The following is a 14,154-nucleotide window of genomic DNA, read 5'->3' on the forward strand; positions in this document are numbered from 1 at the left end:
GAGCTGATTGTGCTTGTTTTACAGTTGTTTGTACGTTTCGTTTCTTACTTTTCTGATCATTACAAACCGCATTTCCCCATCGCTCATAAATGCATCTCTTCTCAACACAGTCAATCTTGCGCGGTGTTTGCGCAAAGCTGCCACTGACGTCACGTGTGCACGTTGGAGCAGTTAGCTGCTGCGCCATGGCAAGCGCCGCTTCCCTTGCCACCAGCAGCAAGCAATGTCGAATAAACTCCACGATGGGAGTTAAAAGTGAGTTTTAGTGCGTGTATACACGACTGAATGTGTTTACTTTGTCACGACTGCGTGGGATCAAAATGTGGAGGAAGCCAGTGTGTACAGTAAATAGGAGGAGTCGCGGATTTAAGGTTAGTGATGCTTTAAATAGTGTTTTTTTTATTGTTTGTGTCACTATCCATTTACAAAACACATTTCTGTATAAAGTAGTACAGTGCAGAATAGTGTATTGTGTACATTTTATAATGTGTCACCCAGTTATAAATGAATAAAATACATCCACTTTTAGGACATTTGGGGCTCCTGTGCAGTGCATCCATGCAGTACCGAGGCACTTCCTGCATCCAGGATAACAGCAAGACAGGCGGCAGATTTATGGAAGAGACACTTTGAGGCGAACCGTGTCACAGAACCTGACCTCTCCAGCCACTACATCATCGCCCACGTGCTTGGCGCTAAAACTGTGGGTCACCAATATGCTTTCTTCTCAATAATTTTTAATTTTATTGAACCCCAGCATCTGTTTGTCGCTGGTAGATTGAACGTGTTGAGCCGGAGAGATTGTCTGCATTTCTCACTCAAGAGGAAACGGAGAAAATATGGACACTCTGCAAGAGGCGCCTTTGCAGGTCTCATTATATACTTCAATTTTTGTTTTGACAATGTCATATAAGTATGGAAGTGTGCAACGTATGAAGTGGGGGTGTCACAGATTTAATTACAATGAAAAAATATTGTAAGCTAGTAATATAATCTCTATAACGTTACACTCTTCTACACTCTGTGTGTACGCTAGCGGCCCCGCCTCCACCCACATAGACTGTATGACTTACAAAAAGGACTTACTCCATTTAAGCCGTTTGTAGGAGCTATTTATTAGTGTGTTCCTAGGTTTCTGATATCTGTTGATTTATTTTTTGTTGTTGTTGTTTTGTTTGGATTACTTGATAATATTTTCTTGTTATTTATTTATTTGTTTATCTATTATATTTTGTTGGGGTTAATTAGTAGTTAATTTCATTGGATAACACCCTGGGCACCTGCAATATATTTAGGTAGGCAGTGCTCACAGGACCAGCATGCACCGGGGTGGGCTTATGGTTTTTGTACCAGCGCAAGAGAGGCAACAGGAAAAGGCCCTTGTTCCTTTTTTGTTTGTTTGCTTGCTTGGTAATAAAAGGAAAGAAGAAGAAACGGAACAAGATTGTTTGGACAATGACTCTTTTGCCTGTGTAAAACAAAACCCATGGTGCATCAGTGGCCGTTTGATTATAAGTTACGTTTATTATTTTAGTGAAGGACAAATAGCCACTACACCGTTGTTTAGGAAATTCTGGGTATTAGTTGCACACTGATATGGCTTTCATCTGGTCGTCGGAACTTGCAGTAATGTGTGTACTGTATATGCGTTTCAGGATGCCTGTGCAGTATGTGATCGAGGAATGGGACTTCAGAGATCTGACACTGAAGATGAAGCCTCCTGTGTTCATCCCACGACCAGAAACAGAGGTCTGAGAGGAAGCTTTAGCAGAGTTTGATTCATTCTAGCAAACATGTACGATATCAGTTATTGGTAGATTGCAAAAGCATCTTTGCCGTGTACCGTATGTCTCCATGGAGAACCAAAAATGGAGCCCACCACAGCCTTTGAAGAAGCTGATCGGGTAGTGTGACGGCACCAAGTACAGTATGTGTATTTGCTGTGTGTGGCAGGAGTTGGTTGAACTGGTCGTGCGGGATCTGCAGAGGAAGAACGACGGCAGAGCGGGTTCACCGACATGTTTGGAAGTGGGATGCGGATCCGGTGCCATTTCTCTCAGCCTGCTCAAGAGCATCCCTCAGGTCACTTCTTTATGCATTTGTAATAATAAAAAAAGAGTCTAGGTTACCAGTATGTAGTACTCTCACTGAGTTTTTGAGTACATTTAATTATTTGTAACGACGTGTGTTCAAGTCTCCCATAAGGATTTTGGAAAATAGGGGAAAATGTGCAGAATTCCTTTTAATGCAGGCCACAATAATCCCAATAAGGTGTTTGTTTCCCTCTCTAGCTTAAAGCCGTCGCACTTGATCAAAGTCTGGATGCCGTGGAACTGACGAAAGAAAACGCATCAAGGTAATTCAAGCTTCAGTCAGTGTCATTTCACAATAAAAGAACTCGGAATAAAGGATATCTTCAACAGACTGGGGCTCCAGGATCGATTAAAGGTTTACCACGCGGATGTCACTAAAGGTATCTGAATGCAGCTCAGTCCCACGGTTGTTCCTGTGGATTGGAAAACACACCGGAGAACTGGAATGTCGGTGTTTGTGTTTTGCCAGACGCAGACACGGTGTTGAAGGTGTGCAGCAATGTCTCTGCATTAGTCAGCAACCCTCCCTATCTCTTCTCAGATGATTTATCTTCGCTGGAACCTGAAATTTGGAGGTAAATTTTTTTTATATATTTATATTTATAAATATATATATATTTATAAATATATATTTATAAATATTTGGGCACACATATTTAATTGCCTACATATTTTTTATATTATAAATTAATTAATTATAATTAATAATTAATTATAAATAAACACTTCACCCAATTTACAAAATACAAATACTGTAAGTAAGGGAATAAATAATAATGGTCATAAATTATAAATACTAAGGGTGTCCGATATTGTCCAACTCTCAATTTCCGATACTGATATCAGCCGATACCGATACCGATACATGTAACATTACATAACTCCTGTGGTGGAATGAACACATATGTGTGGTATACCGCATTTTAAAAATATTGTTTTAATAATAATATTTTAATAATAAATATACACAACAATACATACGAGGGTTGCGGGGGTGCTGGAGCCTATCCCAGCTGTCTTTGGGCGAGAGGCGGGGTACACCCTGGACTGGTCGCCAGCCAATCACTGGGCACATATAGACAAACAACCATTCACACTCACATTCATACCTATGGACAATTTGGAGTCGCTAATTAACCTAGCATGTTTTTGGAATGTGGGAGGAAACCGGAGAAAACCCACGCATTCACGGGGAGAACATGCAAACTCCACACAGAGATGGCCGAGGGTGGAATTGAACCCTGGTCTCCTAGCTGTGAGGTCTGCGCGCTAACCCCTAGACCACCGTGCCGCTGTTTTAACACATATTAAAACAATTATTAGATGGCCTTTAAAAATAGATAGAGTATAAATAAAGTGAACTTTTTTTCAGGTTTGAGGACCACGCTGCTTTAGACGGAGGCAAAGACGGCATGAAAGTGATCCAGAAGATTTTGACCCTGGCTCCACACATTCTTGCAGATATCGGGCATGTACCGCTAAATCATATCACTATCATGTGTTTATTCATACTTTTATTATCCTATTTTTTAGTGAGTGCTGCTGTCAAGCCACCGCTGCTATTGTAATGACATTTGAATGAAGGCCACTTTGTTTCCCCTCATCCACCCACGACAGCCGCGTTTACTTGGAGGTGGAGCCCAGACACCCCGGGCCCCTTCGGCAGTGGGCGGAAGCCAACGTGGAGAAGCTGCATTTGGTGGCGACGCATCACGACATCAACAACAGGTCCCGTTCATGCTAAATTTGATATCGCGGACCCATGACCCGGATATTAGATTTCAAGTCAAAGGCCGCACTTCCTGCCATCAGACCTCGTAGTAACATCCCTGCTCGACATACGCGTCCAAATTCACAAAGGATGATACTGATTTGTTTTTGTTTCCGCAGGCCGCGATTTTGCATCCTTCAGAAAGGGAAGTCAAATGACCACAAGCTGGACCCGGGTTGAGGAACTCAGATCCTATTACACTGGCTTTAGTCCAGGTGGCCATATAGCCTCCTGTTGGCTCCCCCACCCCCACCCGTAAACACGCGTACCAGCACCACCACTGTCATCGCTACAGATTTGTCTTTCTTTTTCCCCAATGAATCCTTTAAATCACTTGCTTTTCGTTTTATTTGTGTGTGTGTGTCCTGTGCCACCGTAAAACAAAAAAAAAAGTGTGTGTCACGGCACAAAAGCGGCTCAAAGCTGAAGGTAATTACCGAGGCTTTTCTTAGAACACTCCCTCTCAGAATCGCACCCTCCTCCCGGGAAGCATTTTGTAGTTCTGTGAATCGGCTGATCAGCGGTCCTCCCCTTTGCCCGTTCACTCAAGCTGACTCAGATGCAGGCTGTGCGTGCGCATGTTGTTGAACACACACACACACACGCACACACACAATGTGGCCTTTAGTGCCTCACGTAGTCTCGGCCATCGGAAGCTCAAAAGGCCACATACTTTATTTCAAAGAAGGAGCTTAATTTGTAGTGACGCATTCATGTTACCTACTGGGAAATGTTGACAAAAATACCTTAAAATGTGAACAAAAGAGGTGGAAAAAAAAATCCCTGATCTTTAGCCAAATGGTATGACCCACGCCCCACCCATTGTGGAGCGTTTCGTGGAAATTCACAAAGTAGTATTTGTGTAATCCTGCTAACAAAGAAAGGAAAACTTGTTTGGAAGACGTAGCGAACTTCCGAAAAGTGATACAAAATTTGTGAAAGGGACGTAGAAAAAAAACATTACACATGTAAAATGTAGAAAAATTATTTACTGAGAAAAATAAAATGGCAACGGTGTGTAAAAGGAATCACTGTGTGTACATGTAATGCAGTCCAGTCCAAATGTGACACACACACACACACACACACACACACATTGGCTGATATGAAGTGAATTTAAAAATAATGACCCTGTGTCCAACATTTCCTCCTCAAAGTTCCAAAGCAGCATCGTCATTCCCAGGTTTTTTTTTTTTTTGTTGGTTTCTGTCCTCGTCACACCTTGAAGGGATAGTCCTCCAAGAAGCGCAGCAGAGGCCTGGGGAGTGGTAGCTGCTCGTGGCAGTCCGAGTGCCTGTTGATGACCAAGCGTGTGAGGTGCTGCAAAGACGGCAGGCTCTGGGGTTTGTACACGGCTCGCTTTAATTTCAACACCACCGACGACGCCGACGCCGCGTCCTGGATTGCGGTTTTGGAAGGGGCTTGCTGTTCCGACCGGCCGTCCTCCGCTCTCCTCTCTGGTCCCATGTAGTGCTGCACCAGGCTGGGCACGTCGGGGAACGACGACAGGCTGGGTCTGGCCGGGGAGCTGCAGTCCAGTAGGAATTGAGTGCAGCTGTACTGGATGCGTATGCTGGTGGGGCCCCGCGCCGTCTTCACCGAGAGGGTAAGCATGTAGAGAGGGTGGCTGCTGTCCCGTACCAAAAAAGCCCCTTCAGATGCCTCTTGAAGTGCATTGTGGGCTTGAACTGCGCTTACACTCCCCCAGTACCACCCTACACACACACACACACACACATCAATGTTAGTTTCAGGAGCTATATCACAGCACTGACGTTGCATTCAAAGAGTGTTCATACCTGATGTCTCTAGGTAGCAGAAGTTGCTCGCAATCGCTCGCAAGTCTTTGGTGGGGTCCCATAGCGACGTGCTGCTCTGAAGGCAAGGCGTAGCTGCTCCTGTGCCTGCCCGCATGCCCCTCTGGGGGGCCTCAGTGGATGGAGCAGTGGGCAAAAGTGCTCGGGGACTGGAAAATAAAACAAAGAATACCCATAATGCATCATAATATATCACTTAGCTTCATAGTGTGTTTAGTACAGTCAGGGTGAATGCCGTTTCCCAGCTCCATGAAGTCAACACCATTCTTTTCTTTTGTAATAACAAAAAATATTCAATTATAAAAACAAGTTTATTTAATTCCAGGAAGGCAACATCATGTCATATTCACACTTTTACATGTGCCGATAAGTAATAATACCAGTTTTGTGGATTTGTATATTTATATTTTATTGAACTATTTAAATTATTCTCCATGTTTGTGCATGGGTTCTGTTATATCCGCTTTGAGAGGGTGTGTTTGTTTTAAAATAACAAAAACATACAGAAACAGTACAATGATACCACTAGCCAATTCTAATAATTGCAAGATTATTATTTTGGACGGCAGAGGTAGAATGGGTCATCCAACGCACCACGCACCCACCTTGCCTCCAGAAAAAATACAAATGCGAATTATTGTTTGGAGACGCCAGTCTACCAATTTCCCTTACGTCTACCTCAGGGCATCTGTATCTACGGACGTAACATACCACCACAGGTGTGTGACTGATTAAATGAAATAATGGCTTCTCAGTGCCAAAAGAGCTGCGGGCAACTAAAAAGGCGCCATAGAAATCTCATCTATTATAATAATTATTATTATTACGTCACATGAATTATTGTTCACCTCGACTGAAGGAAGGCGTCTGTATGTAAACATGCATATTTGGTATAAAGTGATGTTAAACACAATTACTATTGTAATTAGAGAGTGTAAAATATATATTTTTTTTAATTATGTAACATTATACTTTAATGCAAATGCATTGGGTTACAAGGTGAAATAGAAACAAAGAGAAATAATAGCCTACTCACCCTGGTACACATAGAATCATACTATTACAGTATGTACTTGTATATACTACAGTATATACAGTACTATACTAGTTCATCAGTCCACAAAGGTGAATCCAGTTGTATTCCTTCTTTCCCCCCCAAAAAAAGAGAACTGTCAAAGAAAAAAAGTCTTGTAAAAAAAAACAAAAACAAAAAAAGGTCCAACTTGAAGAAAAGAATTACAGCCAAAACAACACGTTAGCTTAAAAGTGTGTAAATATGTTAGCGTGTTTTGTTCAAATCAAATCAAAGAATGTAATATGTTAGCGGTCATAAAAAAGGAGACAAGTCTGCGCGGATGGAGTGTGTGTCGAATGTGCAAAGGACGAGAGGGAAAGGCTAGTCTTTTAAAAAGGACAATTTCCTAGAAGTCTATTCTCAGAACGCCTCTCGGCACCGGCAGCTGTGACGTCACCAGGGTACTGCCGCATAGTCCAAAGCTCGTGTGGGCGCGCGTGCTCAGTCCTCGCTTCTTTTCTTCTTTTCACAATCGACTTAAAAAAAAACACCCCAATTATCAGATTAGCGTAGTGATTCCATATTTCTTGTCTAGATTGTGTGTGGGGTTTATTTTTTTGTGTGCGAGTGCCCTCCAGCGCCGCCCTCCACCGCTGCCTACGCTTGAAGCGGCGCGCGCTCCCGGGAATCTCGCGCTGGCTTCTCTCTACAAGCTTTCCAGGAATCTGCACTGAGTCTAAGCTCCGCCCCGCCGGGCCGCCCCGGTGAAGGCTTCATTCTGGGAATGAAAGATACTGGTAACGCGCACAATCACTAATGTGGACATTCATCTCCATGGACAACACAAATGCTATACTTGGATGAATAAATCATATATAAACAAAACTTGTTTATACAGTACACTAAACATTCGTTTTAATTAATTACATTCTTATTATTTACTCGTGTATTTAAACGTAGATAGGAAGGGCGAGATGTAAACAATTATTCTCAGTGTCATTTGAGCACATGTTAAAATAGGAGGTTTAAAGTTTTCATTCATATTGTTGTTACATTTTTTTAACATTTTGACTTTATTCTCATAAAATTACAGCAGTTTTTTCCAACTGCTGCTTGGTGAAGATGAAATATTGAGCAGAAATGGGGAAAAAAGGGTACATTGATACCCTTGTGATGACCGTGGCTAAGTCCAGTGTTTTGCTAGCGTTAGCGATGTAGCATCGAACTACCACAAAGATGCACATTAGCACTCAAAGTCATCAAATCTTACCTTTATGAATTCTCACATAGTATCAGCATTTGGGAGAAAATATGAGGTGAAAGAAAAAGGGGGTAAAATACATCCAAATACATCCATACATTCTTCTTTGCATCGAGAACGTGGGTGGTACGTTCAACGACAGTCAAAAAAGTAGGACAAATCGCAGCTCACAATAAACATTCAAAAACTGTGGGATTTCTAATTAATAGTTACAGTATTGTAATAAAATAATATGTACAGTAATATAACGATTAATTTGTTTTAAAAGAGAAATTAAATTACATTGAGTTTGCCATTTTTATTAAATGTTTTTTGTTTTAGGTATTTTCATTTGTACATTTCATAAAATAAAGGTGCATTGTCGCAAATCCTTAGTAATAATCGTAGTCCTATGCTTCACATACACAAAACTATTGAATGTAAATGTTACAGAATTTAATTTATCATAAACATTCCCCTAAATGATTTAAAAGCACATATTGCCAAACTTTTTGCTGTAGTATGAAGAGAAGAAGGTCACTGATGTGTGTGGTGAGCTTTTGTTGTCCTACTCGTCACAGATGCAAAGCAATTACAGAATTGAATTTAGAGACACATGACACATGAGGCGCATGCACACTTTTCAAGCTAAAAATGTCAAATTTGATGTGATGATGGTGACAGGTTGACCCTGGAACTGATAAATCCTGTTTTCAAATCCCACCAAATTGAAAGTTCATCAGGAAAAGCTGCGGCGTAGAAAAAAAACGACGGGTATAGAAGCAGTAAACATGAAGCACGGTGACCTTTTGTTAAGTTTAAAAAGAAGCGTACTTACAGTACTCTCGTATAAACGTCATTTTTGAACGGGCGCCCTTGGAAACATCCCCCTCCTGATGTAACTTTTCCAAATATCGCTCACACGCATGCGGTGGGGATCGGACTCCAGAGCAACACCTGCAACCATTTAAAGTCCTAATGGCTGCCATTTGCAGCAGAGTGTGCGGATACAGTACAACTCAATGGGAACCTTTTCCTAGAAATCCTGAAGCGAGCTCCGTTCTGGGAAGGCCGGTGGACTTTATCTGCTGTTAAACAAATATGTTTTTTCATCGGATAATAAAAGCAAAATTCCAAAAAGCGTGCTTGTGTTATTATGCAACGAGCTGGAAGGTAATGAAAAAGAAATAGGTGTTGTAGTTTCGAAGAGATGAAGATCATAAAACATCTGACACAGATGATTAACATGTACAAGAATGGCTTCCATGATAGCACGGCAATGTCATGGCTTATTCCCAGGAATTCTCCTCCCCTTGAGGTATTTTATGGCAGCGCTTTCCAAGAGAAGAGGGTCTTGTTATTCAAGCTGCTCCTTGCAGGCTGGTATTTTTTTCCCCCCCCTTCCGGGTTCAGAAAGCAGTGAGTGAGCAGATTTCTGGGAACATTAAAGATAATCCATGTGGAAGAAAAGGAATGATTTACAAGCTAAACAGGGTGACTTACCAAGAATTGGAAAGGGCAGCAGGAGACGCTTTCAAGAGGCAGAGGTAACGCCGCCAAATCATCAAGAGGAGCTTGTGTTTTCTATTATTTATGTCTGACTGCCTGTTTGTATTCACTTCCTGCTTCCTGGAAAAAAAAAAGACGTTGAATTCATCTATGACTAATTGTCCGGCATGGCGCGTCTTTTTAAGGTCATGCCGTAGCATCTCAATGGGAATCAGGTCAGGACTTTGACTAGACCACTCCAAAGTCTTCATTTTTTCTGTTCTTCTTCAGAGGTGGACTTGCTGGTGTGTTTTGGATCATTGTCCTGCTGCAGAACCCAAGTTGGTTTCAGTTTAAGGTCACCAACAAAGCAAGTCTTCCAGGTCCTGAAGCAGCAAGCAGCACCCAGACCATCACACTACCACCACCATATTTGACTGTTGCTATAGATAGATAGACAGATAGACTCCCTTTATTGTCATTGCACAAAAACACAGCAGTGAAATTGCCAATGAAATGTCGTTGCCTGGCTCCCATATAACAACAGACACAAAAGAAGATAAGTAAAAACAAATAATAATAATAACAATAATAATGTGGAGAATAAATAGATAGAATAGACACCAAATATGAACAACATAATGTAAAGTGCAGCGTGAACAGTAAATTGCCCAAATAATTTAAATAATGTTACTTTCAGGCCAGATGTAATGGGACACACACCTTCCAAAGATTAGATCATAGAGTATTTCCCCAAAGGTCTTGAGGATCATTAAGATGTTTTCTGGCAAAATTACGACCAGCCTTAATGTTGTTTTTGTTCAGTAGTGGTTTTGGTTTTGGAACTCTGCCACGCAGGCTGATTTTGCTCAGTGTCTTTCTTATGATGGAGTCCTAAACACTGACCTTAACTGAGGTAAGTGAGGCCTGCAGTTCTTTGGATGACGTTGCGGGGTCTTTTGTGACCTCATTTTGGTCGTGTCGACCATTTCTGTGAAGGTTCACCACTGTTCCATGTTTTCACCATTTGTAGATAATGGCTCTCGCTGTGGTTGGCTGGAGTCCCAAAGCTTTTTTTCTATAACAATAATAAAAAGTTTCATTTAAAAACTGCATTTTGTGTTCAGTTGTGTTGTCATTGATTAATATTTAAATTTGCTTGATGGATGACCTGAAACATTACGTGTGACAAAAAAAAAAAAAAAGAAATCAAGAAGGGGTCAAACCCTGTTTCACTGCAGATGGGACAAAGTTTTTACAGTATTCATATTTTTTCCCCAGAAAATTGCTGGCGGAAATTTTTGGAATTATACATTACACGCATTTAAACACGGTAGCAGGCGCTTCAATTTTTGTTTGCCCTCTACTGTAATTTATCACTGTGGAAATTCCAGTCCGATGCACTTTATTTTGTTTAAAATATCATCTGATGTGTAATCGCTTTGCCCAGTCTGGATATTTTGGCGGTTGAAAACAAATCTTCAATTTGCTACGTTTGTTATTCAATTTGTTCAACTTTGGGCCTGACGGAGATCAAGTATGTGAGAGCTTAGTTTTGCATGGATTAGCGTGTGGTGTAGTGTGGCGGAGGGGGACGTCTGGAAAAAGTATTTTTGTTGCCTGCAATCAGCGACATCGGTATGCTTTGCTGACCTTAAAGAAGTGAGGAAAAATGGCTTCAACTCAGAAATTCTAACGTTTCAATCTGTGATTTCCTGTTCATGGTCACGGGTGAGCTGGCGCTTGGCCTTAAATGCTTCTTTCTTTTTATTTTTTTTCTCAGGAGGAGATAGTAGTACCGTACTAATACTGTGCTTAAAGGAAAATTGCATTTTGGGGAGAGGGATTTTGCCCATCATCCACAATTTTTATGTGAGACATAAACACATGTCTTTCTTTTTATCGTATAAAATGATCATGTACAGTAAACCTCGGATATATCGGATTCAATTGTTCCCACTGGTTTTGTCCGATATAAGCGAAATCCGTTATATGCGTATACCGGAAAATGTCCGTTTTACGCATATATCGGATTTATATCCGGTATATGCGTAAATGGGATTTTATCCGTTATAAAAAGGCACTTCCTTGACTATGTTTCCAATGTACCTGGACGCGCAGGCAACGCTGCAAACGCTGCAAATGACGTCGTATAGCGGCCTGTCACGATTCGGCGAATCGGAGCGCCACGATGCGGCCATCCGATATATGCGAGGGAAATTTAATGGAAATGCATTGGAACGGGACTGGAGATTTTGTCTGAAATAGGCGAAATCCGTTATAAAAAATCAGATATATGCAATGAATTTTTATTGGAAATGCATTACAGAAAAATCGGTTCTTTTTTATCTGTCCGTTGTGAGCGAATTTCCGATATATCCGAGTCCGATATATCCGAGGTTTACTGTAGTAACTAACAGGCACATTCATGATAATACTAATAATCATGATGATTATTAGTATTATTAGTATTAGTAACATCACGGTTCGCGGTTCGCCCCTTCGCTGATTCACGTTTTTTTAAAGGCAGTTTTGCCTATTTTTTTAACAGCATATAAACATGCATTATGTTCTGCGTCCTTCTATCGGCCATTGTTGTAGCTGTGTCTTATTGTAGTTACTACTTCTACCAGTAGAGGGTGTCACTCACATGAGAGTTAAAGACGTGAGTATGGAATACAGGACTACGATTGGGAGTAAATACTGGACAGGGGCAATTTGCTTTAACAAGGATACGAAAACGCTACAGTTAAACAGCACCCAGGCCTAGTGCCCATGTGACCGTTTTTCACATTTTAATCTTGTGATATCTTGCGACACGAGATCGTGTTAATTTATAAATCATGGCCATTTTGTGGCTGAGTACAGACCATTATTCGTCAAAAAATGTAAAAATATTTTTTGCAATCATAAAAACGGTTACTTGAACTAAAAAACAAATATGAAGCATTCAGAAGACACATCCAAAGACAAGTGATATGATGTATTCTACACTGGTCACTAGTTGTCATTCATGTTACGTTGATACAACAATAGGTTCATAGGTTATATTTTCGTGGAGTGGTGGGGGTCTGAAGATAATTTCCATTTCATCTCCAAAAGGGAGGCACTACCCTATTACATGTGAGTCTGTATTATCTTATTTCTCTTATTGTGTCTAGTCTATTGGGTAATTTGAGTGTAAAGGTGACTATAGGGGTGTTATTTCATTCCAGAGGGCTCTAATAATGATTTTAAAAAATCATATTTAAATGCTGTAACTACGAAAAAATAAGGAATCTTTGTGAGAATTCACTTATCACGGTCAGGTCTGCAACCAACTGTGATAAACAAGGGATTACTGTAACCTGAACCGGTGGAGATAAGCCACTAAACAGGCACAATGTGGTCTAATAAGGGGATGATGATGGCCACCAGTGTTGTGGTAAACATGTTGACAGCAGAGCGCTGTGCCTCCGTGCAATGTATTCACTCCCACTGTCACGTACAGCACCGTTATTATTTTCATGTCCAGTCCTGCACCAAAGACAAAGTCAAGCCGTTTTCCTTCCTTGGTTTACATCACAGCCTGTGGAGATCATGTCTACTGTTAGAGTGATGTGCTGTGTGCAAACAAACAAAAGATAACCTCCGGCTTTTTGCTTTGTGCTTGGCAAGGAGGTGGCAGGGTAGGATGTGATGTTATTTCCTTGGGGTTTGGCCTTTAATCATCGTTATATCACTGTTATTAACGTTAAGTCGTACTTCTGGGTATACCTACCACGTCTTATCCCAAGTGTCCTCATGCTTTTGGAGCGATATCCTATGTAGCAGAGCCGGAAACGTTGTACGGTGCATATTTAATCTCACTCCTAATTAGTGATACATGTGGGGGATTACGTATCTGCAGATGATGCGGCTGCAGTTCCAGAAAATCCACCATGGGGGTTCATGGTTTGATGCTTTCCGAGTAGATAATCAACACGGTGCGGCATCTCACATTTCGTAACGTGCTGTGGTTGGGAGTGGATTTACTCAAGGACAATTTTGCTCCCCGAAAAAAACCTGTTTAGCACAGTACAAACATTCATTCATTCATTCATTCAGGGGGTGGAATTGAACCCTGGTTTCATAGCTGTGCGGTCTGCGCGCTAACCACACGACCGCCGTGCCGCCCCAGTACAAACATTCATTCATTTTCTACCGCTTTTTCCTCACGAGGGTCGCGGGGGTGCTGGAGCCTATCCCAGCTGTCTTCGGGCGAGAGGCGGGGTACACCCTGGACTGGTCACCAGCCAATCACAGGGCACATATAGACAAACAACCATTCACACTCACATTCATACCTATGGACAATTTGGAGTCGCCAATTAACCTAGCATGTTTTTGGAATGTGGGAGGAAACCGGAGTACCCGGAGAAAACCCACGAGAACATTCAAACTCCACACGGAGATGGCCGAGGGTGGAATTGAACCCTGGTCTCCAAGCTGTGAGGTTTTTCCTTTTATCCTTCTTTAAAATGGGCATATTTCAGACATAGGTGATTAATCAAGGTGATTAATCATGGGTAATTGTTTGAAATCTGTGATTAATCTGATTAAACATTTTCAACATTTGTCAGCCCTCATAATAATATTCATTCATTCATTCATTCATTTTCTACTGCTTATTCTCACGAGGGTCATGGGGGTGCTGGAGCCTATCCCAGTTGTCTTCAGGGGCGAGAGGCGGGGGTACACCCTGGACTGGT

The 14,154-nt window shown here is 41.5% G+C and overlaps 2 protein-coding genes across 4 annotated transcripts; one reads left to right on the top strand and one right to left on the bottom strand.

Annotated features, from left to right (window-relative positions):
• Positions 1-141: 141 nt before the first annotated feature.
• hemk1 (HemK methyltransferase family member 1) lies at positions 142-5,026 on the top strand. 2 transcript variants are annotated; one of them, XM_058077257.1, is made up of 11 exons: positions 142-371; positions 530-703; positions 778-869; positions 1,656-1,749; positions 1,954-2,082; positions 2,292-2,356; positions 2,424-2,473; positions 2,635-2,668; positions 3,466-3,561; positions 3,711-3,821; positions 3,984-5,026. In XM_058077257.1, the coding sequence occupies exons 1-11, from the start codon at positions 321-323 to the stop codon at positions 4,042-4,044; spliced, it is 957 nt and encodes a 318-aa protein (XP_057933240.1). In that variant the 5' UTR covers positions 142-320; the 3' UTR covers positions 4,045-5,026. The 2 variants fall into 2 exon arrangements, with proteins under 2 accessions (XP_057933240.1, XP_057933230.1); XM_058077247.1 differs by having other exon boundaries at positions 2,563-2,668; positions 3,984-5,022.
• Positions 4,834-8,943, bottom strand: cish (cytokine inducible SH2-containing protein). 2 transcript variants are annotated; one of them, XM_058077283.1, is made up of 3 exons: positions 8,775-8,943; positions 5,664-5,830; positions 4,834-5,579 (listed from the first exon to the last, which is right to left on the bottom strand). In XM_058077283.1, the coding sequence occupies exons 2-3, from the start codon at positions 5,776-5,778 to the stop codon at positions 5,080-5,082; spliced, it is 615 nt and encodes a 204-aa protein (XP_057933266.1). In that variant the 5' UTR covers positions 5,779-5,830; positions 8,775-8,943; the 3' UTR covers positions 4,834-5,079. The 2 variants fall into 2 exon arrangements, with proteins under 2 accessions (XP_057933266.1, XP_057933255.1); XM_058077272.1 differs by lacking the exon at positions 8,775-8,943 and adding an exon at positions 6,718-8,685.
• Positions 8,944-14,154: the final 5,211 nt, after the last annotated feature.

This window comes from Doryrhamphus excisus, chromosome 1, assembly GCF_030265055.1.
Source record: "Doryrhamphus excisus isolate RoL2022-K1 chromosome 1, RoL_Dexc_1.0, whole genome shotgun sequence".
NCBI classification, from domain to species: Eukaryota; Metazoa; Chordata; class Actinopteri; order Syngnathiformes; family Syngnathidae; genus Doryrhamphus; species Doryrhamphus excisus.